Here is a 24,664-nt window from a genome sequence, read left to right on the forward strand (position 1 = left end):
TGTTGAAAATTAGAAACATGGGATGACATAAATGCCACTGACTTTCTACATAGGCCTAATTATATGAATGCATATTCTGCCTGTCTTTTCACACACATCATCCTTCATATTGTCAGGTATCATCAGAAGTATCTGGTCTAACTTGTTTTATTCAAATAATTTCACAATAATTTTCACAAACCACTTTCACATGTAGTGTAATTTCATCCATTTTAATAATACTTTATTAATCACCAAAATAAAATGACATCTACATCATGTTTGTGTATTCCAGCTGTGTCAATCTTTAGTTCAGTGTGACTGAAAAATCATTCCCAGTAGCAACATCTTGTGGTCCCAATTGTCATTTCACCGAAGAGTTCAAATCAACAACATTGACTACTACATCAAAGCCAACTATATTCTCCGATCAACATCACAGTTCTCTTGTCTACCATCCACTGGGTGGCACTGGTGCATGCAGCCCCATTTCTTCCATTGCAAGTTGCAAGTCCTTCAGTAAGCTGTGAAGAGGAGCCACCACTGCACTGATGTGCTGTGCTACCCACTCCTCTACTGTGGCCTGAGGGTACAGCAGGGCCATCTCCTGCTTCACCTCCTCTGCTTTGGGTTCCACCGCCTGGAGCAACCTATGGGCAGGAGAGGTGGGAAAGGAGGGGGCTCAACAGGTTAGAGTGCCTCAGAGATGCAGAACAAAACTACTTTTAACAAATTATCAATCAGCATCTGGCCCATCCAACAGACAGTGTAAATCTTCAACACTGTTCCAGTGTCATGCATATGTTCTATTTATAGCTCCTGAGGAATGGACCATGAATAAAGTTATGCTGACAGTCTCAAGCAGCTCGCTCCTAATTTGAAAATCCCATAATCATGCAGACTTTTATTTAAATACAAATCGGACAATTTGAGTCTCAGAAATACTGATGGTTGCAAAACTGGCTTACGTCATCACTTGAATCTGTATCTGCTGTGCAATGAGTGGGTTTGTGATTTTCCTCTCTCTGTGATATGGGGTAAACCAGCCTCGTACATACCTATGAAAAAACATAAGTTACCGTGTGATTCAAATCTCCCAGATAATAACTGAGTAGCAGGTTCAAGTTGTTCAACAGTATTTTTAGTTTTTTAACTATGAAAAACCTTGCTTCATATAGTGACCACACATAATTGAACTTGATATTATAACACATCATTTTCAAAAATTAGCAAGGTAAGAAGTAGAAAAGAAACTGTGAATCAAGTACTGGATATTATCTCCAATAATTACCGACTTTCAACTACTCTAAGAATGACTAACACTGTGGAAAAACACGTATATCAAGTCTGCTACTCAGTTGAACTGAATGCATTTGTCATCCATGCTGTGGAATGTTTGATAATCTATTGGTCTGGTCTGTAGATGAACCAGCATTTAGCTCACATGTTGCTTTCAAAGAGCTGGAGATCTTCTGACTGTAGAACTGCTGTTAATTCCACCATTGACACAGCAAGCTTCTGGCCAGGAAAAGATTCATTGCTTCCAGGGGATACTCTATGAAAAAATAAATCAAAACATTAAGCAAACATGCTCTTCATTTTCACAGACATCACCTAATATTTGTGGTACCTCACCTGCCTACATCCTCCACCTCTGTGGAAGGGCTTCCCAGAGCCTCAGTCACTTTGGTCTGAGCTTCCTGTGAGAAGCTACCTGCAGCCAGAATACAGTTGATACAGTTAATGCTCTTATTTCTTTCAATTGTTTTTTTAATGCCCATATTCATGTGCATCTACATCTATACTGAATACATCCAAAACGAAAAAGCCCAAATCCCTCTCTTCATCAGACAAGATCATATGCAAAATGTTGCGTGAAACTGACCATGCATCAGCGTCTGCAGACAAGAGGCCAGAGAAGGAAGTGCCAGGGGCATCAGCTCACAGAGGACTGACAGGTGGTCATACCTGTCACATATGCAGGGCACAGACCACTCAACACACTGTACCCTTCCTTAGAACGAGCCTAGAGTCATATATAACACTAATGATGATGCAGATGTAATGAAACATCTAAATGTATACAATAATAAAATACACTAAATATAACTAACAACAAAATCATCTTAAAGTGTGTACAATGCAACATTCCTCATTATTATGGGCAGCTCCCTCAAACTGTGCTAAGTTACTGAAAGGACATACCTTTGCCAGCCAGTGAGGGCAATGCCTTGCAGCTGCACCCCAGCGGGCAGGGCTGACACCACTTGGAGCCACTGCAGGTGGTTGTCTACATGGCGCTGTGTGTTGGGAACACAGGTGTGGACATTGGTAGAGCCTTTGAAAGAGCTGGCTGTCCACAGCCGAGGTAGGCCAGCTGAATTGTACTTTTCCATCAGAAGCACTGAAGAAAGAGATTGTGAGGGTTCAGTTTAAGAGGCAAGGTACATGTGAACATGCAATTGCCAGCTAATGTTAATGTTTAATATCAAATATATGTCTTTATGAGGAAGAAAAAAGTATTTGCTCACTTAATGTGTATTGTCTCACAAGAGATTCCTACCTGTATTCTCCACATCCAAAGCAGGACTGTAGTCCCATATCATAGGCTGGACCAGTCCCACAAGACCACTCTCTGAAGCCAGAAAATATCATGCTATTTTAGGATATGCCTTCATTGTTTTGTAGCTCTTTGATTTCACTATAAGACATGTTGAGACACCCGACAAAGACAGCACCTTCATCTTTTTTGATCTACCTTTCAGTGTATCCAGGCACATTCCCCGCATCATGTCGTCCCACATGATCAGACTGAGGTCTGGGTATCGCTCCTGCATCGTCTTGCCTACTTTGGTGACGTGACTCAGGAAGAGCTGGTGCACACTGCTGTCTGGAGCACTCAGCCACTGCCTGGACTCGTCCCCCTGGCCCAGCAGATAGACCTGGTGGGGTTCACATTGGGTTTACCTTTTCTGTGGTGGTTATCAAAGTCTGGCCAGAGTCTATATATACAGATGGCCTTTACTCGCATCATCCCCAAAGTATGATAAAAATATCAGGCATCATATCAATATCAATCAATATTATAGGTTGGTTACAAAACATTAACAAGATCACCCAATATAATTGCAGGTGAACCACAGTATGTAGTCAAGTAGGTGTTACACCTATGTGTAACAAAACACACAGAGACCACAGTTGCCTCACATTGTCTACTCCTCTGTTCGAGCCCTATAGCTGATCCCCCTAAATAGCAAAATACGTATGCCTCAAAATGGTCTCGACCTTTACATCCTTATGAATTTGCACACTAGTCCTATACGCTCCAATAATCATGCCCAAATGGAGGTTCAGCTATGCTTTTCTAATCCATAAATCATAGACCATAGACTCTACCTCATCTGCTCCCAGGTGCAGTGCGCTGCTCCCAGGGTGAAGCTCCATAACCTGGCGCAGCATCTCCAGCACCAGCTGCGCCCCACGCTCCTTGTGGGGGTTCAGGGTGCCAAGGCAGTGCCCCACCTCACGCAGCTCACGGAACGCAGCATGCTTCAAGACAAACTGAGGAGACAGATTGGAAATGATCACGGTATCAAAATACCTAGTGGTGGAAGACTGCTGACGACTGACTCACCCACCTCCAGGTGTCCAAAGGTCTGGACCAGGGGAATGACCTCCAAGTTCCTGGATTTGGCAGTGTCTTGCAAGGTAAAAATCTCTTCCCGGCTACATAAAACACAGATAATATGTCAGGATATTATATCTGGCTCTGACTTGCAGGTTATGTACTGCAAAATGCAAGGGGTAAAGTAAAAAAGTAGAACCAAATAGCCTAACTTTCAGCATCAACAATATCTAAGGGCTGTCGGCCATCTATCACGTTTTGAGGTGATATTAGACTTTGACTTTGCAATCACCTGTAAGAAGGATATGCCGAAGCTTGGAGGACCTTCAGCTCTCCCTCGTAAGGAAACATATCTTCATATTCAATTAGTAGTCCGTTCGCACCGAGGTCAGCGTATAAGTGAATAAGCTGTTGACACATTAATGCATTTTCGAATTAACGTTAGTGTGTCATGACAGGTCACATCATTTAATTGCAATAAAGTAAGGTAATAATTAGAGCAACAAACAGTTTGACAGGTAACATAGCATATATGAAAAGTACCTTCAGCAAGTACTCAAATTTGGGAGGTGCCCCTTTCAGGTCCAAATGAACAAGTTTCTTCCCAATAGTGGATAAAGACATGACGCCGGCGTGTGGTGAGGCCCGAGGTTAGCCTACTTTCCTTCACATGGATTCAGCTTCTGTTGCGAGCATTACAATGCTTTTCATCCTCATCTCACGTAGAGCTGAAGGCAGACGCAGCCTACCACACTTCATAACAGCATCAAAGATGTTAGATCTACTGTGTGTACATTCTTTAGAAGTGCATCCGGGGTAACTTTGTCCAGTCATGTTCAAAATAAAAGTCCGAGGGGTGTCACAAAATGAAACGTAAGGCTATACATACAGATACACTGAATGTGTTCAAACATTTTAGCTAAGATGATGGGGGAAACTGCGGCCCTTGCTGTGTCAGTTAGCATTTGGTTAGCTTAGCTGCGCTTTTTAACTGTACTACTGAAGGTCTCCAAAGGTCCGTGTAGCCTGCTTTTGCATTCATTCATTATTCTATTTTTTTTATTTAATCAGAAAACCAAAAATAAGTGGTATATGACGCAAATGATCATTAGGTAAATAAAAAGTTATTTGTTTTTATTTTTAAATCGGTTGAGACTTAAAAATAAATATTGTATCTTTGTGTTCTGTCATTTTTCTTTTTTATTCCTTATTTTGACACAAGGAAACAGAGACAACTATTCAAATATTAATTGTCAGATGTAATGCTCCAGTAGGCCTACTCGTGGCTTTTAGTGCATGTATGTTTGCATTCATTTGTTTGACCTATTCTGTTTTTGGAAATTAAATGGAAAAACAAAAACAAGTGGTATAGCCTATGGTTTTCCATATTCTGTTGTCACCAAATGGAAAGTAAATTGATTTTTTTAATAATTTGGGACATAAAAATAAATATTAACCCCTTTTCCTAAACCCCGTTTCTATTTATCAAATGAATCGGTGTAGTCAACTTAATCCGGTGCTAAATCAGTGCTGTGGAATGTTTCCATGTCACATGACACTAAAACCTAGCAGGAGCAAGGTGGCTGCAGTTGCCCCAAAGACCACTGCAAGAGCTACAACACGCCTTCATGACGTCAGAATATCATGATAGAATGTGTGAATAGTTTTTAAATTTAAGAAATACGTGGTACAATACCTTTAGCTAAAAACCACTGAAGAAATTGAAGAAATTGAAGAAATGATGTACCTGTTATTTATCAAATACTCAATATTGAGTGACACATTTATGATGTGCACACATACTGTATTTGTATACACCAAGGTAACTTCTAGAGTGTTCAGGTTCTTTTATGAACTGCACTTCGCATGAATGGTCCAAGAAGAGCAAAGAGAAGCCTGAGCTAAATTTGTGCAGAATGTCTGGTATCAAAATAGTCAAGCAGAAAACATCTCATCAGCCCACATGGTCTGATTAGGGTTTGTCTTCCTCACGTAAGACTGCCCAGTATGGCAGCAGGTTTTCATTCAAATCTTGCTTAAATACTGTACTTTTCAGGTTTTTCCCCTTTCCTTTAGCGTGTGATACAGCTTTTTGTGCATGTAAACAGTCTGCACAGTTCCAAAGCCCAAAGTACACACCAGATGGAGTAACTGTCTCCCACAGAAACCACTTTTCTCAGCTGCCTGAAACGTCTCATTCCAGCCCTTTCCCTATGTTACAAGATGATGCAAACACGTAACACAACCCTTGTTGCCCGCCTAGCTGATCCATCAGAGCACACTAGGCTCATTGGGAGGAAGACACAGAAGCTCTAAAGGAGCGTTTTTGGAATATTGAAGCATGTACATCTATTCTAGTAGACCCCAAAGATCTATTCTAGTAGACCCCAATAATAAAATGATGAACATTGAAAATTAGCATAATAGGTCTCCTTTAATCATTTTTTTTCCTTTTTTCATTCTCCTGGTTTTGTCCTGTTCGGGTGTAATAGCAATATAACAGTCTTGTGAACACTGTGATAAGCCCAAAATAAAGCTAATTATAATTAAAATACATTCACTCCAGTTGAAACAGCAACTACTTTTTTTACAATGTTACTGGAAAATACAAAGGGTAACATGTACCTGTACAGCCATCTGCTGGAATTTCAGTGCAATAGAACAGCAGGGTATGAATTGTGAAGCATGGCTTAGGCTCTGGCATGAACACGTTTTTCTAGCATGAACACATTTGTGAACCAAAATAAGTTTGAACCTATGGTCAGTTATCACATGTCTTGGTGAACTGCTGAAAATAACTAAAATAAAAGTAAATTATTGCAACACTACGCAATCTTTTAAGTTCAGATACCTTCCTCATCACTCATCACAAGACTCCAACCACACTTACTTTTACTCAAGCTTTACTCAAACCACTGAATTATCTTACTCTGGCATCTTGCACTGTATTATAAAAGAAGATGAGCAAAATATCACACGAGGACAAGAAATGAAGTGAACCATTCTATTCATCCGATATTTTCATATTTATTGCACTTCCAAAGAAACATATTGCAAAATAAAAAATATTTTGGGGGTAAATGAGACAAATGATCAACATGAAGTAAAGGTTGTATTATACTGTCGAGTACCAAATGATGACAGTAGAATTCGAGTGCTGGCACACGATCACGCAGTGTCCTTCTGACTGATGCCATTATCTTTCGCAGATTACCGAGGCTGTCCAACCAGCACACTACTGTCATAAATATTTCACCAAGCACATACAAATCAGGGTATAGTTAACCCACTCAGCCAAGGCATCCATATGGGCTCCAGGTCTTCACTGGCTCCACATGCAGATCAGGCCAGACAGATTTGACTTGCACTTCCAATCTCAATCATCAGAGAGGGATCTCGGTGAGATGGACATCCTGTTTCCATTCTTCAATCCAAAGAGGAGGGCTGCTCCTTCATCAGTCAGAGCCTAAAGTAACAGAGGGGGACATTTAGGGAGCAGGGAAGAAAAAGAACGAGAGGAATGGAGAATGCATTGGTAGTAATAAATATAAAAACTGTTTGCCAGAGATGTCTTTTTTTTTTGCAAGTGCATGTCAAGTCTCAAGTCTTTGGTCTCAAGTCCAAGTCAAGTCTCAAGCCTCTTGATTGTCATGAGGAATTTGAGGAACCGATTTACAGTTTCTCAGTTTGCTTCGGTACATTTCTCAGATAAGAATCAAAATTCTCCAAACCTGTCAACCTCCACATCATCTATTCACTTGTGCACATTGTAAGATCAATTTGTCATTCTTTTGAACATTTCAGAAATGCTTTTGCACATTCATGCAAAAGGCTTTGTACAATTGTCTGCTATTTAGTCTCACCTCCCAAAACATCTAGGTATCTATTCATTGTGTAAGTTGTGACAAGCAAATTGGTTATAGTAGCTATCAAGATTGATGAGGGTTGAAAGGGAAAACACAAAACCTCCTAGGCTACCAAGCCAGAGTGGAAAGATGTCTGGAAGTCTTGGAAAAGATCACCAATACTGGAAAACAATCCTTGGTCTCAACTGATTTTCTGCATCCTACTACAATATTCTTCAACGATCACCTGGAGCCTTAGATTAAACCTGCTAGAAAATAATATTCAGTTAGTTGCAATAATGCAATAATCTGGTATGGTGATACATTATTATAAGAGAAAGAGACTTCCAGAATAAAATGTTATATTGGCAACATGAATAAATATTGGTCTTGGTTACAAAACACGACAAAAGGATTTGCATTTTGGTGGCACTGACATTCATTGACGTGATTATTTCCTTTTGAGGCATAATCTAAGCACTTTGACAGAGTTCTTTAGTTTGGGCCTTGTGTGGAGTTATTATAGCCTACGGTTATGACAAATGGGACAGCAGCTGCAGGTGTACTCGCCATGATGAAGTAGCTGCATTTGACAGTCATTTGTGGCCGTGTGCACCAGACACATAAGGTTACAGGAGGGAATGAAATTCAGCTATTTAGACTGTTATTGCACCAAAAAATAAATAAAATAAAATAAATTGTTCCAGAGTCCCAGTTGAGTCTCAAGTATTTTGAGGACGAGTCTCAAGTCAAGTCTGAAGTCAAGTCTCAAGTTACTGTGTGTGCGTCTTGAGTGCGACTCAACTATCCATCTCCTCGGTCTACTATATTTGAAATGTGGAAGTGTGTACAAAATGTAACAGTGTGTTTTGGTGTGTATGCGTGTTTCAGAATTCTGAATCTACCTGTGAGTTCAAGGACGAAACTGGATTTCCCTGTAAATGAGAATATTTTAGCTAGGATCTATAACTGCAATGTTAACAAAAAAGGCTTTCACAGTGGTATTGTTGTCAGAGTGATGAAACATTTGATACATTTGGTCAAAAATAGCTAATACTACAGACTAACATATGATTGACACCGCTGTGGACTGAGTTAAGGAATACAATAATACAGTAAATCTGTGTTAGTGTGTGCATGTGTGTACCCGTGTATAGTTGTAGATGTTGTATAGTGGGTCCACTTTCATCCATTCTGTACTTAATAGTTCATATCCAGAGTTCTGTTGAAATTCACTGCACAAGCACGTAATCATGAAACAAACATGAACAGCCCTGAATGACTTTACCCACTGACACTTACACACGTCACACAACTTCTATATCAAACCATTTGTCTTACTGGCAGATTTTAAAGATATGCAAACACATCATCCATCAGTTCATCCATTCCTCTATCTCAACTCTCTCTTCTTTTTGTCTCTCTCTCTCTCTGTCACACACACACACACAAAATGTTCTAACATAAGGCATTTCAATATTTCAAAAGTTGATATGGACTATTTGACACACACACACACACACACACACACACACACACACACACACACACACACACACACACACTCACACAACTTGCTGTATCAGTTGTGTCTGTGTTTCCTTCTCTTTCTGAGCGTCTCGGAGTCGTCCCCTCACTGCCAAAGCAGCGCTGCTCTGAATGGAGTTGAGCTGCAGCACAGCGACACACACAGAGGACAGGACCAGGGAACTGAGAGGGAGGGAGAGAACAGAGAGGGAGAGAGAGAACAGAGAGAGAGAGATAGAGAGAACAGAGGGAGAGAGAGAGAAAGAGAACAGAGAGAGAGAGAGAGAACAGAGAGGGAGAGAGAGAACACAGAGAGAGAACAGAGAGAGCGAGAGAGAACAGAGAGAGAGAGAACAGAGATAGAGAGAGAGAGAACAGAGATAGAGAGAGAGAACAGAGATAGAGAGAGAGAGAACAGAGAGAGAGAGAGAGAGAGAGACAGTGAGAGAGAGACAGTGAGAGAGAGAACAGAGGGAGAGAGAGAGAGAGACATTTCCATTACCCTTGAGGAGTGAATCATATCATTAGAATGAGCTGAAATGTAAAACATCACACAGAAGGCAACAGTCTAGTATGGACTCTGTGGTCATTGATCAACAGTCTAGTATGAACTCTGTGGTCATTGATCAACAGTCTAGTATGAACTCTGTGGTCATTGATCAACAGTCTAGTATGGACTCTGTGGTCATTGATCAACAGTCTAGTATGAACTCTGTGGTCATTGTTCAACAGTCTAGTATGGACTCTGTGGTCATTGATCAACAGTCTAGTATGGACTCTGTGGTCATTGATCAACAGTCTAGTATGAACTCTGTGGTCATTGTTCAACAGTCTAGTATGGACTCTGTGGTCATTGATCAACAGTCTAGTATGGACTCTGTGGTCATTGATCAACAGTCTAGTATGTTTCTCTGTGGTCATTGATCAACAGTCTAGTATGAACTCTGTGGTTATTGTTCAACAGTCTAGTATGAACTCTGTGGTCATTGATCAACAGTCTAGTATGAACTCTATGGTCATTGTTCAACAGTCTAGTATGAACTCTGTGGTCATTGATCAACAGTCTAATATGGACTCTGTGGTCATTGATCAACAGTCTAGTATGGACTCTGTGGTCATTGTTCCCACCTGTTGCTGGTGACCTCTTTGTTCACGGTGATGACTCTGAGCATGCTCAGTCCGTCCCTCCTCCTATAGTGCACCTGGAGCTGTATACATACACTACCTGTAGACAAGAGACCTGAAGAGGACAAACAGATGGATCAAAGAAAAAAAACAGAAAGAGTGTGAAAGAGCATGGGAAAGCACAGATGTCATAAGTGTGTCGGTTGTATCAGTTGTCTGCATTATATTTAGTAAGAATTACGTGTACTTGTTACAATGTACATAAGTACTGCAATTTACAAGTGAAGACATTTATTGTATTGATATTAGTACCATCCCTACACTAACCCTAACCTCACCCTAATTTAACACTAAGACCCTCATTTTAAAGTCAAACCAAGTATTAATGTATTATGTGTAGTACCTAAGACACATGTAATTGAAGACCAATTGAGAGCATATCAACCCTCTACCCTTGTTCTGTGCATCCCTCATTGCTTACCCTGGCTGTGTTCCCTCTGGTCTCCTGGTCCATACTGGAGAGTGAGCTCAGTGTGTGGCATCACATTACCAACCTTTCTGACGGTGCAATGCCCTGCCTCCCGTTCCCCCTTCACACACCTGAGGAAGACACGGGCAAATCCACACACACACACAATCAGTTTGATGCATAATCTTTCTTTCTTTCTTTCTTTCTTTCTTTCACTCATTGACACACAGTACAGGTCTTACAGTGTGGTGGGCAACATCAGAGTGACAGTGCAATGTGTAGCCTTAGTTCTGCTCTCAATCACTGCCTGAAACGCACTGTACAGCTTATAAGGGCTGGCGATAACCACCTACAGAATAACAGAGACACACACAACACACAAACACACACACAATATTATACTAAATCTGACATTATCTTCTTTTCTCAATCAAAAAGATCAATTTACAAATCTGCGCTGGCACACACACACACTGACACACACACACACACACACACACACACACACACACACACACACACACACACACACACACACACACACACACACCTCTCCTCCTGTGCTGTCTGCCAGTATCCCCAGCTCATCCAACTTACAATCCGTCTCCTCCAGAGACATCACTGACACGGTCACCCTATGAACATGAGGAGAAAGACATACAGAGACATTACTGACACTGTCACACTAAGAGTATGAGGATAAAAGACATACAGTGATGGTAAATGTAATGGATTCGGTAAGTGCCCTACTCAACACACTCATCCTTATGGCCGCATAGTTTCAACAGCCTTTAGTTTAGTGTGTGTGCATGTATGGATGTGTTTATTATCTGTGTGTGTTCAACAAACGTGTGAGTTCATGACCGTGTGTTCAACAAACCCTTCGCTGGCCGCGTACTCTCCCAGGTCCTTGTAGAAGATGGTGGAGGAGACGAGGGTGCAGGAGTCTTTGTCCTCTGCCTCCAGATCTCCCAGGTCAGTGTTAGCCCTGCCATCCGTACATATCAGGACCTGACAAACATGGCCATTACATGGTTAACTAGGCGATTTTCGATTGTTAATTCAAAGTTAAATTAGAATTAAACTACAGTTAAATTAAACTCTAACTGCTCAAACTGTTACTTCAATCCTAGATTCTTGAAGAATAACTTTTATTTGGAGTGATTAACAACATACAACACCTTCGACCCTGGTAGCCGAGAGGCCATTGCTATGGCAACAGCAGCAGCAGGGCCTAGCGCTGTGGCTCCACCTTCTTGAAGCCTGTGATTGCATGAGAGAAGCATAGCTTGGTTCTGATAGGCAGCCATTTGATGATGACAGAGGAAATGAGAGCATGGTTGTGGTACTCCTGACCTAAAGTCAAATACCTGTAGTGCATTGCCACACTGGGGTTGCCATCTACGTTCTCATAGTCAAGAGTTAAAGTCAACAGACCAAAAAGGGGCATGACTTATCAATACTGTATATTGCTAGCAACTCCACACAGTTACATTACAGTAAGTCATTGCCACAACCTCACATCTCATTTTACAGCATTGCATGTCAAAATACAAAAATGTATGACTCATGCATATCAAATAACCTGGGCTCTGCAAAAGAAAAAAGGCAATCAGTGTCTGTCACTCTCATGACCTCCCCAGCATGCATGCAAGGCCAGGGAAACAGAAGTGAGATGGGGTACATTTGGATCACAGGTATTCACGATACAAAATGAATTCATGTGGAATACATCTCATGTCTGTAATCTGTAATGTTTTGTTATTAATCTTTCTCCATTACCCAGCAATATTTTCTTGAAAGCAGTCCCTGGTTTCACTGACTGGTGGTGGTGTTGGAAAGGTAAGGCCTGCATTCTTCAGGAATTCACCATCTATTAACTCTTGCCCACAGATTTTCCAAGAGGTCATAGTGCCATGTCCATGTAACATAACCTAGCAACACACACAGACTAGTTGTAATCACGCGGAATGTTTGTTGTCATTGAAAGCGATATTGTAGTCAATATAAAACAGACCATCACACTGGTATTATATGAAGCCACTTGTATTCCTTGTCTCACATTAGTTACAGTTAGTTAACGTACCAAGGACACATGCCATGTGGTGAAGCCTATCCATAATTTATGAAAATGTTGAATAATTAAACACACCCAGGGCAAAGTAGCTGACTCTTACAATCCATGGCAGCTCTTAGAGATGTGACCACGAGAGCATGGAGATTAGTAGTTCCTGCAGTATGCACTGTTGAGTGTACTTGTGCTGGCTATGATCATGTTGTACTGAAAAGCAGCAGAGGAGGACGGAAGAACAATCACCTCGTTGTTGAAGGTGACAAGAGCCACTCGGGTGTTCGGTTCTTTCTGACTGAGAGTCTGAACACACTGGAGCACAGCCTCCTGCACAAACTGTGGAAAAGGTCCAATATCCCATAAGGGAGGATTTACAAAGGTATTACAAATACAAACGTTTGTGGCCCTAAACATACGTGTCTTTCTATTTCAAAACATATAGCATGATAAAGCAAAAAAGTCTCTAGTCGATTCTCACCTCCAGACGTGTTTTGTAGACCGGTCTGTCAGTTTCTTGTACCTACAACAGGCAGTAAAAGTCATACATTCTTCTCAGAGACCAGTGCACACAAGGGACACACACATGATGACCTCAATGGACCACACATGATGACCTCAAGGGACCACACATGATGACCTCAAGGGACACATGATGACCTCAAGGGACACACACATGATGACCTCAAGGGACCACACATGATGACCTCAGAGGACACACACATAATGACCTCAAGGGACCACACATAATCGCACATGCTCAGTTTAGAGTCTCCCACATACACACCCTGAAGCTTATGCTCATCGACCCAGAGATGTCAATGCAGAAGACGATGAGTGTCTCGGGGGCCTGGGCCCGCTGGTCTGGGGTCAGCAGGAAGAGGCTGTCCTGAGCTGCTGAAGGTGGGCAGGGCTGGGGAATGGGGGGAGGAGTGGAGGGCTCCCAGGCCTGACAGAAGTAGCAGGACGCCACCTGGACACACAGTGATCATCAGAGTGGTGCTGTGGCCGTCAAAGAAAGGGTTGTTCACTCAAACTAGTAATGCACTTGAGTCTTTGAAAAGCCGTGCATTGATGTTCACCATTGCTACTGTAATCAGCTATATTTTAAAAATACTCTCCAATGGCCGTCTAGAATCTCCCTATACTTGTAGTTACTGAGTAGTACTGATATACGGCTTTTAAAACTGTATATAAAACCAGACACATCCTAGGGTTTATATGTCAAAAATATGTTTATATGTGAAATGAAGTTGACATGAGTATGGACTAAAGTTATATTTCTTGAAACATCAGTGTTGTCATTACCACATTGTCATAGCAGGTATCCAGGACTGAACCACATGTAGAACATGATGTGGGCTCTCCTTCCATTAACCTGTCTACAAAAACATGCTTTGGTTAACAATAGTATACGCACGGCCTTCACAAATCAACAACTCATTATTAGCACGACCAGCATGACCTTTCTTGGTCCTTTCAGGAGTTTGTTGTCTATACATTTATTTGCCAAGTTAATTCACACACAACCTGCAGTTCTAAAGACAACCTACCATTTGTATCCGTCACAATTTTATCAAGATCAACGAGTATGACATTGAGGTTGCCTGGCAATGGCTGCTTCTCCGTAGAGCCTGCGATATGGAACAACACTCATCAGTGACATAACACAAACAAATAACATCACAGCGGATGCTACTTCATCACCAGTGACACCACTGGGAAAACTACAAGATGAGCGGGTCCTGATGTTATTGTTGATATTGCCATCAGTGTCATCACTACCATAGTTTCAATCATTCATTATATGGTCATCGCTCTCCAGATATACGCATTTATTATTTTGAAAATCAATATCCTCGAACACAAACACACACACACACACACACACACACACACACACACACACACACACACACACACACACACACCTGCATATAAACAAACACTAATCAAGATACCAACCTGCTGAGGGAGAAGTGTGAGGACTTGTTTTAGGAACATTTCCAGAAATGGGGGAGGATGCTGAAGGGAGAGGAGACGTGGGGGGCGGAGACGGGGGAATGATGATGGTGTACTCTGGAAATCTCGTCAAGAAGGCAGGGCGAGGAGGAAGAGGAGGAGCTGAGGAATCACAACAAATAATCACAAATATTACAATTCACTTACAATTATCATACACAAACCCAAACACACACACACACACACACACACACCTTTGAGTGGGGGGGATCTACAGTTGTCTTGTAGGGGGGTGGGGGCGGGGGGTGTCCTTATCCTGGGAGAGGGTGGATCTGTGGGCATATAAGAGTGAATTGTTAACTAGGATATAACCAGTTACAGGTATTGCTAATCCACCATAGTGGTGCAGGGATAGTGGAGACAGGCATTGCCACCTCACCTGGGAAGTGAAACATAATTACCAGTCATTCAGGCACTAGAAAGGCTCTGTCTATAAAAGAAAACTGGTCATTCAGGCACTAGAAAGGCGCCGTCTATAAAATAAACTGGTTAGGGATTGCCCCAGGATGAAATGCTTTATTTCCTGTTCTGTTTTGGCTCTCTTTCACTTTTCAGCAATGCTGTTTCGCATAAGGGGGATAGTACCCTTATGTCAGTAAGCTAAATAGTGAGTTTGCTTTTTAAGGTTCTTGAGATTATTTTCAAGATTTAAACAGGACACATACCTTCTCATACCTTTCAATCTGGCGAATCACAGTAACTTATAAATCGTCTGGTCAACGTCACATTACAAATAATCATTGCACTGCGAAAGGCACATTTTTATGTTTATTTAGCCAAAATGATTTTTCTTTTCAAAGAGCAAACAAACAAATAACCAGGCCAGTAGTGTGTATGGTGGCCATTACATGAATCCCTCTTTCCCTCCCACCTGAGTGGGCTCGTGTCCTGGGTGAGTACGGGGGGTGGTCAACCTGGAGAGTGCTGGAGGAAGGAGGCGGAGGGGAGCAGAGGTCTTTGATAGGTCCAGGTGGGGGAGGAGGGGGGGTATGTGGACGAACCCTTATTGCAGGGGGTAGTAGGGCTGGAGAAGAGACAGAAGCAGTTTAGTCATCATAAACCATTTGGACATATTCAGATAGAATATTTTAAAGGAGGACTGGCGTGGGGCTCACACACACACACACACGCACACACACACACACACACACACAGTAGGTCCAATGATGTGAATGCATACACAACCTGTCTCACATTAGCTACTAATGAGATACATAGATTCTAAGTGGCACTCACTTATACTTACAGTATACTTACAGATATATTAGTGCAGAGTCTCTCTCTCTCTCTCTCTCTCACGGTCTCAAACACGGTCTCAAACACATACACACCCAGACATACTGGGATGACTGGAATGGTAATGGTAAATGGAATGACATACCTGAGATTTTAGGCTTTTCAATCAGTGGTGGTACGTAGACATATTGACATGCAAATTCCATCTCTCATTCCTGCTGCAATTGCAGAAAATAAGGTAAACAGTGGGTGAGTCTAACCGACATGTACTTTAGTGTGTCCTGAAGCGTGTACTTTAGCGTGTACTTACGTCTAACTGACTTGTACTTTAGCATGTACTAACGTCTAACTGACATGTACTTTAGCATGTACTTAAAAATATTGCATTAATGATTTCACCACACCTAGCATTGAGGCAACATTCATGGATTCTCTCATACTGTTGTCAAGGCCCCAAATAGAAAACGTTTACAGGGATATCAACAAAACACTAAAATGTTACAACACCACAGAGACAACCTATCCAATACAAGAATGAGGCTTTACAGGTCTGTTGTAAATACATTCTTTCTATGTTTTGAGGGGCTATGTTCTTTCTCTGTTGTAAGGCTTTTTCAGACAAAGAACTCTACAGTACATTATGGTACTTCTCAAACCTGCAGTTGCAATCCTACATCAACACCAAAAGTGTATTTGAATGAGTCTAACAGCCAACACAGCTAACAAAGCTGTTTGCTCTCTAAACCGTGGCATCAGGAAAGAAATACAAACAAACAGTTAAACCTGCAACATCTTTATGTGACAAAGTATAATTTGTGACACTTATCCAGTGTCTTACCTGTCTGTGGTGTGAGAGAGCCCAAGTCAGTGTTTGTGAGTTGTGGAGTGGTGGGTCAGTGTGCTCGCAGCTGTAGCATACTGAGCTCTGACTCGACCAGTCCAGCCAGTTTCTCAGCATCATTCCTTCTGTAGCAAGGAAGTGTAAGAATAGCACATCCAACTGGATCCAAATGCATGTGTATTTGTGTGTGTGTGTGTGTGTGTGTTTGTGTGTGTTTGTATTCATCTGTCCGCTATGAGTACCCTTTAATGCATTTGTGAGTTTAAGCACTGAAAACCCACACAGAAACATAACCGGCATTGCAGTTGGTGCAAATACTTTCTTGCTCAAAGTTGAACTTTGCCCCCATCCTGAGACTAAAAGCTAGCAGAACACACCCAAATGTGTTAAGCATGACGAACATGGCGTGGCGTATCAAAAACAGGTAGATGTGCTTCTGTTTACTGCTGTTGTGTTTCTTCAACATCTCCCTTTTGAAATCCTGCCTGGACTTAGAGTTTTCATTTCCCCTCCACATATCAAGTTTCTTTAACAGGACTGTGATTGTAAATTTTACATTCTGAGAGAAATGAATCTGACAAGCTACACATTCTTAAAGCCTGAAATAATAACTCCTATAAGCGCTACACTTTGTGCAGAAGATCACTACCTCTTTGTGTAGAACAGGCTGAACATTTTGAAAGAAGTCTTTCGGCCCCAGAGAAAACAAAAGAACTGAAGCACTGACCACATTTACTACTCTTTAGTGTTTTTTATTTTGTAGATGTAACAGGAGAGCACTGCTCCCAGCGGCATTCACACAGCACCTCACATCTGCTGAAGACATTCCATGTGGCCTCTGTGCGATGACGTCAGTACGATGAGGAAGGAACTAGACGTGGTCTGGAACAAGTGTTCTGTAGTTCTCAGTATTCACCACTGTGTCTGGACTACAGGGACAGGCACCACTAAAGTCTGATGTAAATACACAGTCCATGTCACCTGGCTGACATTGTTTTTTAAGTGTCACATTTGTGTCTTTAAAATACACAGGAAAATCATATGATTTGTTTCACATAGATACATCGTTTTGTTTGGGATTCAGCTAGTACTCTCTAGCCTTCCATTCTTCAGCATCTGTAAACATCTGCAACTGACCGGGGACAAATTAGACTGTTCAAACCCAAACTAGGTTTAATTAGAAACTCTATATATATGTATTTAGAAATTTTGAATACAGTTAAATTGCATTCAGAAAAAATGAAATGAATAAATGCTGCATTGTTTTCAAACCTCCAGGTGTAAACCTATTTTTGGTTAATATTAATGCATTACTCTCATGTGAGAGGGGGAAATATACTTCAAGGGTTTTCTGGGGCTCCAGGCACAGTGGTGCAGACAATCAGCTGTCCACATTCTTTATTCCTGGTTGCTACGGTAACATCGGGAGCAGCTGCATCTGAGCCCTCTGGCTCCCCTACTGGGCTGGAGGTCAGTCTGTGAGCTCAACGTAATGGGCTGGATAGAATCCCTCCACACCGCCCTCCTTCATGCCTCTGCCCCAGCCCTGGTCGTCCTCCTCCTCGATCTTCAGGAACAGCTCACCTGGAGAGACAGGCAGGAGACACTTGTTCAAAGGGGACCCAGGTGAAGTAAGTGAGCCAAGCTACAAACAGAACACCATCCATGCTCCGTGACTTCACAAAAAGAAAAGGGTCACACCACTAATCACCTCAGGGTTTCTAGACCATGGCCAACTATGCTTTAAAATACTCTTTGAATACATACATGTATTACATAGCACACACAGCATTCTTCCCAAACGAATTTGTTATATTTTAACACCTGGAATGTGAATTTAAGCTTTTCCCCCTACCAGTACAGAAAACCTCTAATATTTTCTACAGGTCTCTCTGGGTTCAGACAGGATTTGTATTCACTGAAAGTACAGTGAGAAGTGGGGGGGGGGGGGTGGGGGTGGGGTGGGGGCACTAAACTGAAAGAGTAGAGATTGTGAGGTAGAGAGCGGGTGAAAGGATATAGCATGCTATAGCCTACCATCAATAACTGAAGAGATCTGTGAAATGTGCTGAGATTAATCTTTTGAGCGTGGCTCCTATTCTCAGAGAAGAATAGATAATTGTGCAGATAGCCAGGGGCAGATGGGCTCCCTTTTGAGATGGGTTCCATTCAAAATGTTACCTGCTTTGAAGGAGAGCTCATCTTCTTCTTCTCCAACGTAATCATACAGAGCCCGGACTTTCACCCCTCCAATCATCACTCTGAGTAAGGGGGAGAGAGATAGAGACAGAGAGAGTGGGGGGAGGAGATAGAGGGAAGAAGAGAATGAAAAACAGATTGCGTTATATTGCAGTATATTACCACCCAAAATGCCTTTAGGTCTTGTGTGTGTGTGTGTGTGTGTGTGTGTGTGTGTGTGTGTGTGTGTGTGTGTGAAACAGCGCACAGTCTTACGTTCTCTCCTCTAGTCCTCGCTTAGGTTTCTTGCCACGCTTTGGTTTGCGCAGAGGAGGAATCCACTCCTGGTGAAACACACTTAAGTCATGAGTACCATACTGAAACAGAATGGGTTAACAACAGCCCGATATCTATGTAAATATAAACATCACAAGAACGTGTGAATATGGATGGCCCAAAGGTAAGGGGGTTAAGGAATGAATAGTCCTGTGGATAGATGACTGGATGATAATAATATGTGGAGGGATGGAAGGATGAAGGAGGGAGAGATGATAATATGTGGAGGGATGGGAGGATGGTACCTGTAGGCTGGGCCAGTCGGTGGGCATGCCAGGACCGTGATTATTCTTCCACCAACGCAGATCATCTGGCTCACTTATTGACATCAGCGTATGGTGCATCTCACTGTACACAGCCTTCACACTGAGAGAGAGAGGGAGACAGAGAGAGAGGGAGAGAGAAAGGGGAGAGAGAGAGACAGAGAGGGAGAGAGGGAGGGAGGGAGGGAGGGAGAGAGACAGAGAGGGAGACAGAGAGAGAGAGGGAGAGAGAGACATAGACAGAGAGGGAGAGAGAGAGAGGGAGAGAGAGGGAGAGGGAGACAGAGAGAGAGGTAGAGGGAGAGGGAGGGAGAGGGAGACAGAGAGAGAGAGGGAGAGAGAGAGAGGGAGAGAGAGGGAGAGGGAGACAGAGAGAGAGAGGGAGAGAGAGACATAGACAGAGAGGGAGAGAGAGAGAGGGAGAGAGAGGGAGAGGGAGACAGAGAGAGAGGTAGAGGGAGAGAAGAATGCATACATTTCATAACCATTGTATAAATATATCCTGTGAGTCAGAGACACACGTGCATGCATCCACGTGACAAACATATACATACACTGCTGTTCACAATCTTTACATTAAGAAAAAATATAGACACACACACACATGCACCAGCATTGCACAAATAGCCAGGTGGAAATACATCGAGAGAGAGAGAGCTCATCTAGATATCCACCCCCCTCACACAAACACACCTCTCATTGTTGGTGACGTCCAGATGACGGTGTATTGACAGGAAGGCCTGTTTGAGAAAGCTGATGCGTTTCCTCTCCTCCTCTTGTGACTTGTCAAAAATAGCCTCCATCTCCTCCATGTAGCGAGGGGCGTACGAGGTCACATCTTCCAGAACTTTCTCATACTTCTCACGGGCCTGAAGAAACACCAGTCACAAACCTGTCTGTTCTCTGAGACCGCCACACAATAGCCTACACATTACCGGACATCAAACATCTCTATCGGGTTTTGTGTCCCTAACATGAAAGGTATACATATAAAATGTTCTTGCAAGAAGCATCATTATTATATAACATATAATATTATATGCATTATATTACATAAACCACTGCTACTGCTCCATAATACATGTTGAAAATAAAGCTACATATGGGACTCGTTAAGCATGCATGTTGCGTGTGATGCAGGTCAGCTGTGAGAGGGGTCTCACCTTCTCCTTCTCCTCGCTGTCTTTCTCCGTGGCCTTGACGATCTTGTTGAGTTTCTGTTCACTCAGAGCAGGGTTCTCCTTGGCCGCCTTCTCGCGCTCAATGGCAGTCTGCTCGCGCTGGCTGGCCTTGTTGAAGACTGCACGTGCCTGCTCCAGCTAAAAACCAAACGGTGGAGATATGCTATTAAATATGAGATGATATAACTGACAAAAAGTTGAACCTAGCATCTACATAATAGGTCATTTAAAAATACATGGCATTATACATGGTCCTGTGCCACTGGTTCATATGGGGATTTTTCTCCATGCGTGTCAAAAAAGTTCAAAAAAGTGTATTGCTGCATGTATGATTCATAATATAATACTCATACGTGGGTCTAGTAAATGACTAACTAAAGTAAAAAAAAAAGTAAATAAAATACTGTATGCTGAAACATTTGACATAAAATGTGATCAAGACATAAGTAAGCAGAATGTCATGGAGGAGTCAAAGTCAGCTCCACTCAATTTGCATCTTTTCTTTTTCTCATTTGCAGTCACATTTTGTATTTCTGTTGTCTTACTTTCTTCAGCTTTTTGGCCCATGGCTTTTGAGCACGCGAGAACTCTGTCTCTAAGTCGTGCGCCTCGCGGAAGCCGTGGAACACCTTGCGTGGGAAGGTGTCCTTCTGCCAGGTGCGCACGCGGTCCCCTTCCTCAGCCACGAGCGACTGAGAGATGCTGGAATGCAGGACGGAGAGACGCTCGGTGGAAGTGAAGAAACACTGCCAGGCCCGCATGAGGGAGCCATACAGAGGCCCTGAGAGAGAGAGAGAGGGAGAGAGGGATAGAGAGAGAGAAAGAGAGAGAGGGAGAGAGATAAAGAGAGACAAACAAAGATTCAAACACAACTGGAAGCAGAACACTAATGTCAATATGAACAATGAGACCAGACGAACACAAAATTGTAATTATGGGGAAAAGTATTGCATATTAAGGAACAATATGGGTCCAATCTTGCAACAATTTGTCAGGTTCAACTATTTGTTGATTGACTATTTTCAGGGCAGGCTGCACAACACGAAGGAGCAGTGTGCTTACTGTAAGGACATAGGATGCAGCATCCAGACTGGTTTAGACATTAAATGTGTGGTCTACAAATGTATAGTGCCATGTATGGAATGTAAGTGGATTTTGTGTATATCAACTATTGCCAGTGTGTAGGGTATCCTTTGGAAAAACATTAAAACATAATATGAATGTAATAATTATAAAAACATGAAACACATCCTAAACATAAATCATGACCATTTTGATCCTGTGTATGTATGTATACAGTATAAGAAATGTATATGAATTCTGGGTAATGGAGTTCTAGTGTAGGGCAACAAGGGCATGAGTGAGTGAGGGATGGGGAGTGAGTGAGATGAGGACGGACTCGTCTCAGAGATGTTCTTCCATTTGCTGCTCCAGACGCTGAGCTGCTGGGCGTACTGCTTCTCCACACGGGCACGCTCCTGGAAGCAGGCCACGAGGTCATTACACGCCTGGAATGAGTCCGGGGTCCTCTGCACTGTGCGCTGGTAGTTCCCAGGCTACCACAGAACAAGAAGGAGGAGAGAGAGAGAGAGAGACCGTGAGATGGAGAGAGAGAACGGAAAAATTGTAAGGGCCATCACACTTCATTAAACGAGGTGTGGCCGGGAAAAAAACCCCTCATTACTGTCTAGTTGCTTCAGTCACCATCTCCCTCCCCCTGTCCCTCCCGCTTACCATCCAGAAACTCAGTTTGTTGACGTCCTCCGGAGGGGCTATGGGTGGCGGCGCTGATTCATTAGCATCCATCTGTAAAAACAGTCCAGATTACCGGAGCGCCCAACATGCCAAAGCCAAGTCTGCAAACACATGCTTAACACTGTACATCTTCATGCTTAACACTGTACATCTTCATGCTTAACACCGTACATCTTCATGCTTAACACTGTACATCTTCATACGACAGCCGACACCGGCTGAGCTCCCCGGTCCCTGTCATGTGTCATGTGGTTTAAAGGGACTAGCCTCCAGAGTCTGCGGACGCCATTTGTGCTTGTTTGTGTCTACTGTACACAGCCACAGTGATCCACACAGCTGACACAGTTGGCATTGGGAGCCTGGAATCTGTCAGGGGGAATAGAGCCCCCACTACATTCCTCCGTGTGAGGCAGCGGCCAGCCCAAAATAAACAGCAGAGAAAGGTCATATGGCTCTCCCCTGCCTCTCCCTCTCTCTCTCTCTCACTCATTAAATCTCGTACTCTCACTCTTTCACTCTCTGATTCACAACCCAAACTCCGCCCATGACGTGTCACACACACACACTCTTCCCGACTTTCTTGACTTTTCATTGTTCTGTTGCCCTGCCCCGTGAAACATCAACATCTGTTTACATTCACGAGTGGATCGCGCTGAGCACTGACGCAATGCAACCAGTAGGACAGTTAGGAGCACCCCTAAGCACTTCACACTGTGTATGTATATTAAAGCTATTAATAGATGAATAATGACAGCTTACTATACACACAGGCATAGAGATAGGCAGGGTGAAACTGGAAAACCACAATCTTTCGTAAGACTTGTGATTGCAAATGAGAAGTGCAAACAGCAATTTTTCAATGTCTTTCTTCTGGTTCTACCCATTGCATACCTAGTTCTATCATTGTCTGATATTGGGTACTGGACTAACAGCCATAAATCACGCAGTTATATTTATAATACACCCATCGTGTTTCATTTAAAGCTGATTTGTCTGGAGGACTGTTCACAATTATCTTAAAATGAGATCACAGACTTCATCATGTAATTCAGATGTTTCAATACTTATTTCATTGACAACTGCATAGTGAGTGTTGCTGTAGACCTCCAAAATATTTAAGCGCTTAAATTAGCACATATGCGCCCCACCCAGCAACGGACCACACACATTTACAGGGATAAACAGATACACACACATGCCCATACAGACAGACAGACAGTACTAGTCCCTCATATTTCTCATGCGTCCGCATGTTCACTCATCGACCTACTTTCCAACCAATGTGTAGAGTCACACAGATCCACACACACTCCTTAACTCACACAACATGGTTATGAATGTAAAGTGACATCTATTACATGCAGTAATCACACAGATGAGGAGTAGGCATGACGACAACAGAGTGATCTGACAGAGCCCTTGATCCTGATTCAGCTCGGTAAAGGGTAGTCTGCTACGAGGAGAGATAAAGCCTTACCTTTGAGTTTTCTCCTAGCCGCAGGTGGACGCTTTCACTCTTCTGTGGGTTTATCTGTTCTTCTTCTGCTTGTCAACTTCTCTTCTATCCACTCATTTCTCTTTTCTTTCCCCCTCTCCGTGTCTCTCCCTTTGCAGCAGTTTGCTTCTCAACTTGGCTCAGTCAGTGTCATATGATGGCAGCTTTCTCTCTCTCTCTTGCACACTCCTCAGTCACTCTCTCTTACGCACGCTCTCTCTCTCTTTAACACACACATACTTACTCACATGTGTCCTCACACACACACACACACAAACTCGCAATGATGTGTTAATGAATTAGTGTGTCCTCACATGGAGGAACTGCGGAAATGTGAACTTATTTTAACCCACTCTCTCTAACAGGACAGTGCCAAGTGACGGCCAGTCATGCAAGCCAATTAGTGTGCATGTGCTTTTGTGCGGCTGCTAGTATGTGTGTGTGTCCATGTGTAGCAGAGGGGTGAGGAGTCTCAGGTTCACACAGTTCAAAGTTCAAACACAGCAAAGTGATAATACATTCTCTAAAAATAACAAAATACAAGTAACATTAGGAAAAAATAAATCCAGTAACTTCTCAAAAAGCATTGCCTTATATGGGGGCCTGCTCAAATCCATGATGTATAACGTGTGTAAAACCCAATTATTCCAGTAACGACACCCACTGTTTTAATGACTGCATTAATAATATAAAGCATGCAATTACTCTCAGTGAATTAT

General features: G+C 42.6%; 2 protein-coding genes across 2 annotated transcripts; both read right to left on the reverse strand.

Moving 5' to 3' along the window:
- Positions 1–193: 193 nt before the first annotated feature.
- hexdc (hexosaminidase (glycosyl hydrolase family 20, catalytic domain) containing) lies at positions 194–4,396 on the reverse strand. The gene is made up of 12 exons (XM_031560632.2): positions 4,148–4,396; positions 3,897–4,012; positions 3,618–3,705; positions 3,376–3,540; positions 2,738–2,921; positions 2,543–2,614; positions 2,185–2,383; positions 1,865–1,947; positions 1,615–1,693; positions 1,424–1,534; positions 948–1,037; positions 194–629 (listed from the first exon to the last, which is right to left on the reverse strand). The coding sequence occupies exons 1-12, from the start codon at positions 4,226–4,228 to the stop codon at positions 431–433; spliced, it is 1,467 nt and encodes a 488-aa protein (XP_031416492.1). The 5' UTR covers positions 4,229–4,396; the 3' UTR covers positions 194–430.
- A 13,077-nt stretch (positions 4,397–17,473) lies between these two features.
- On the reverse strand, positions 17,474–24,186 carry LOC105908603 (protein kinase C and casein kinase substrate in neurons protein 3-like). Its single transcript, XM_012837146.3, has 10 exons — positions 23,928–24,186; positions 22,430–22,501; positions 22,095–22,251; positions 21,241–21,476; positions 20,678–20,833; positions 20,208–20,383; positions 19,497–19,617; positions 19,192–19,259; positions 18,919–18,998; positions 17,474–18,321 (listed from the first exon to the last, which is right to left on the reverse strand). Exons 2-10 carry the CDS (start codon positions 22,499–22,501, stop codon positions 18,209–18,211), a joined length of 1,179 nt encoding a protein of 392 aa, XP_012692600.1. The 5' UTR covers positions 23,928–24,186; the 3' UTR covers positions 17,474–18,208.
- Between the last annotated feature and the right edge of the window lie 478 nt (positions 24,187–24,664).

The sequence above is a fragment of the Clupea harengus genome, chromosome 23 (genome assembly GCF_900700415.2).
Source record: "Clupea harengus chromosome 23, Ch_v2.0.2, whole genome shotgun sequence".
In the NCBI taxonomy this organism is placed as follows: Eukaryota; Metazoa; Chordata; class Actinopteri; order Clupeiformes; family Clupeidae; genus Clupea; species Clupea harengus.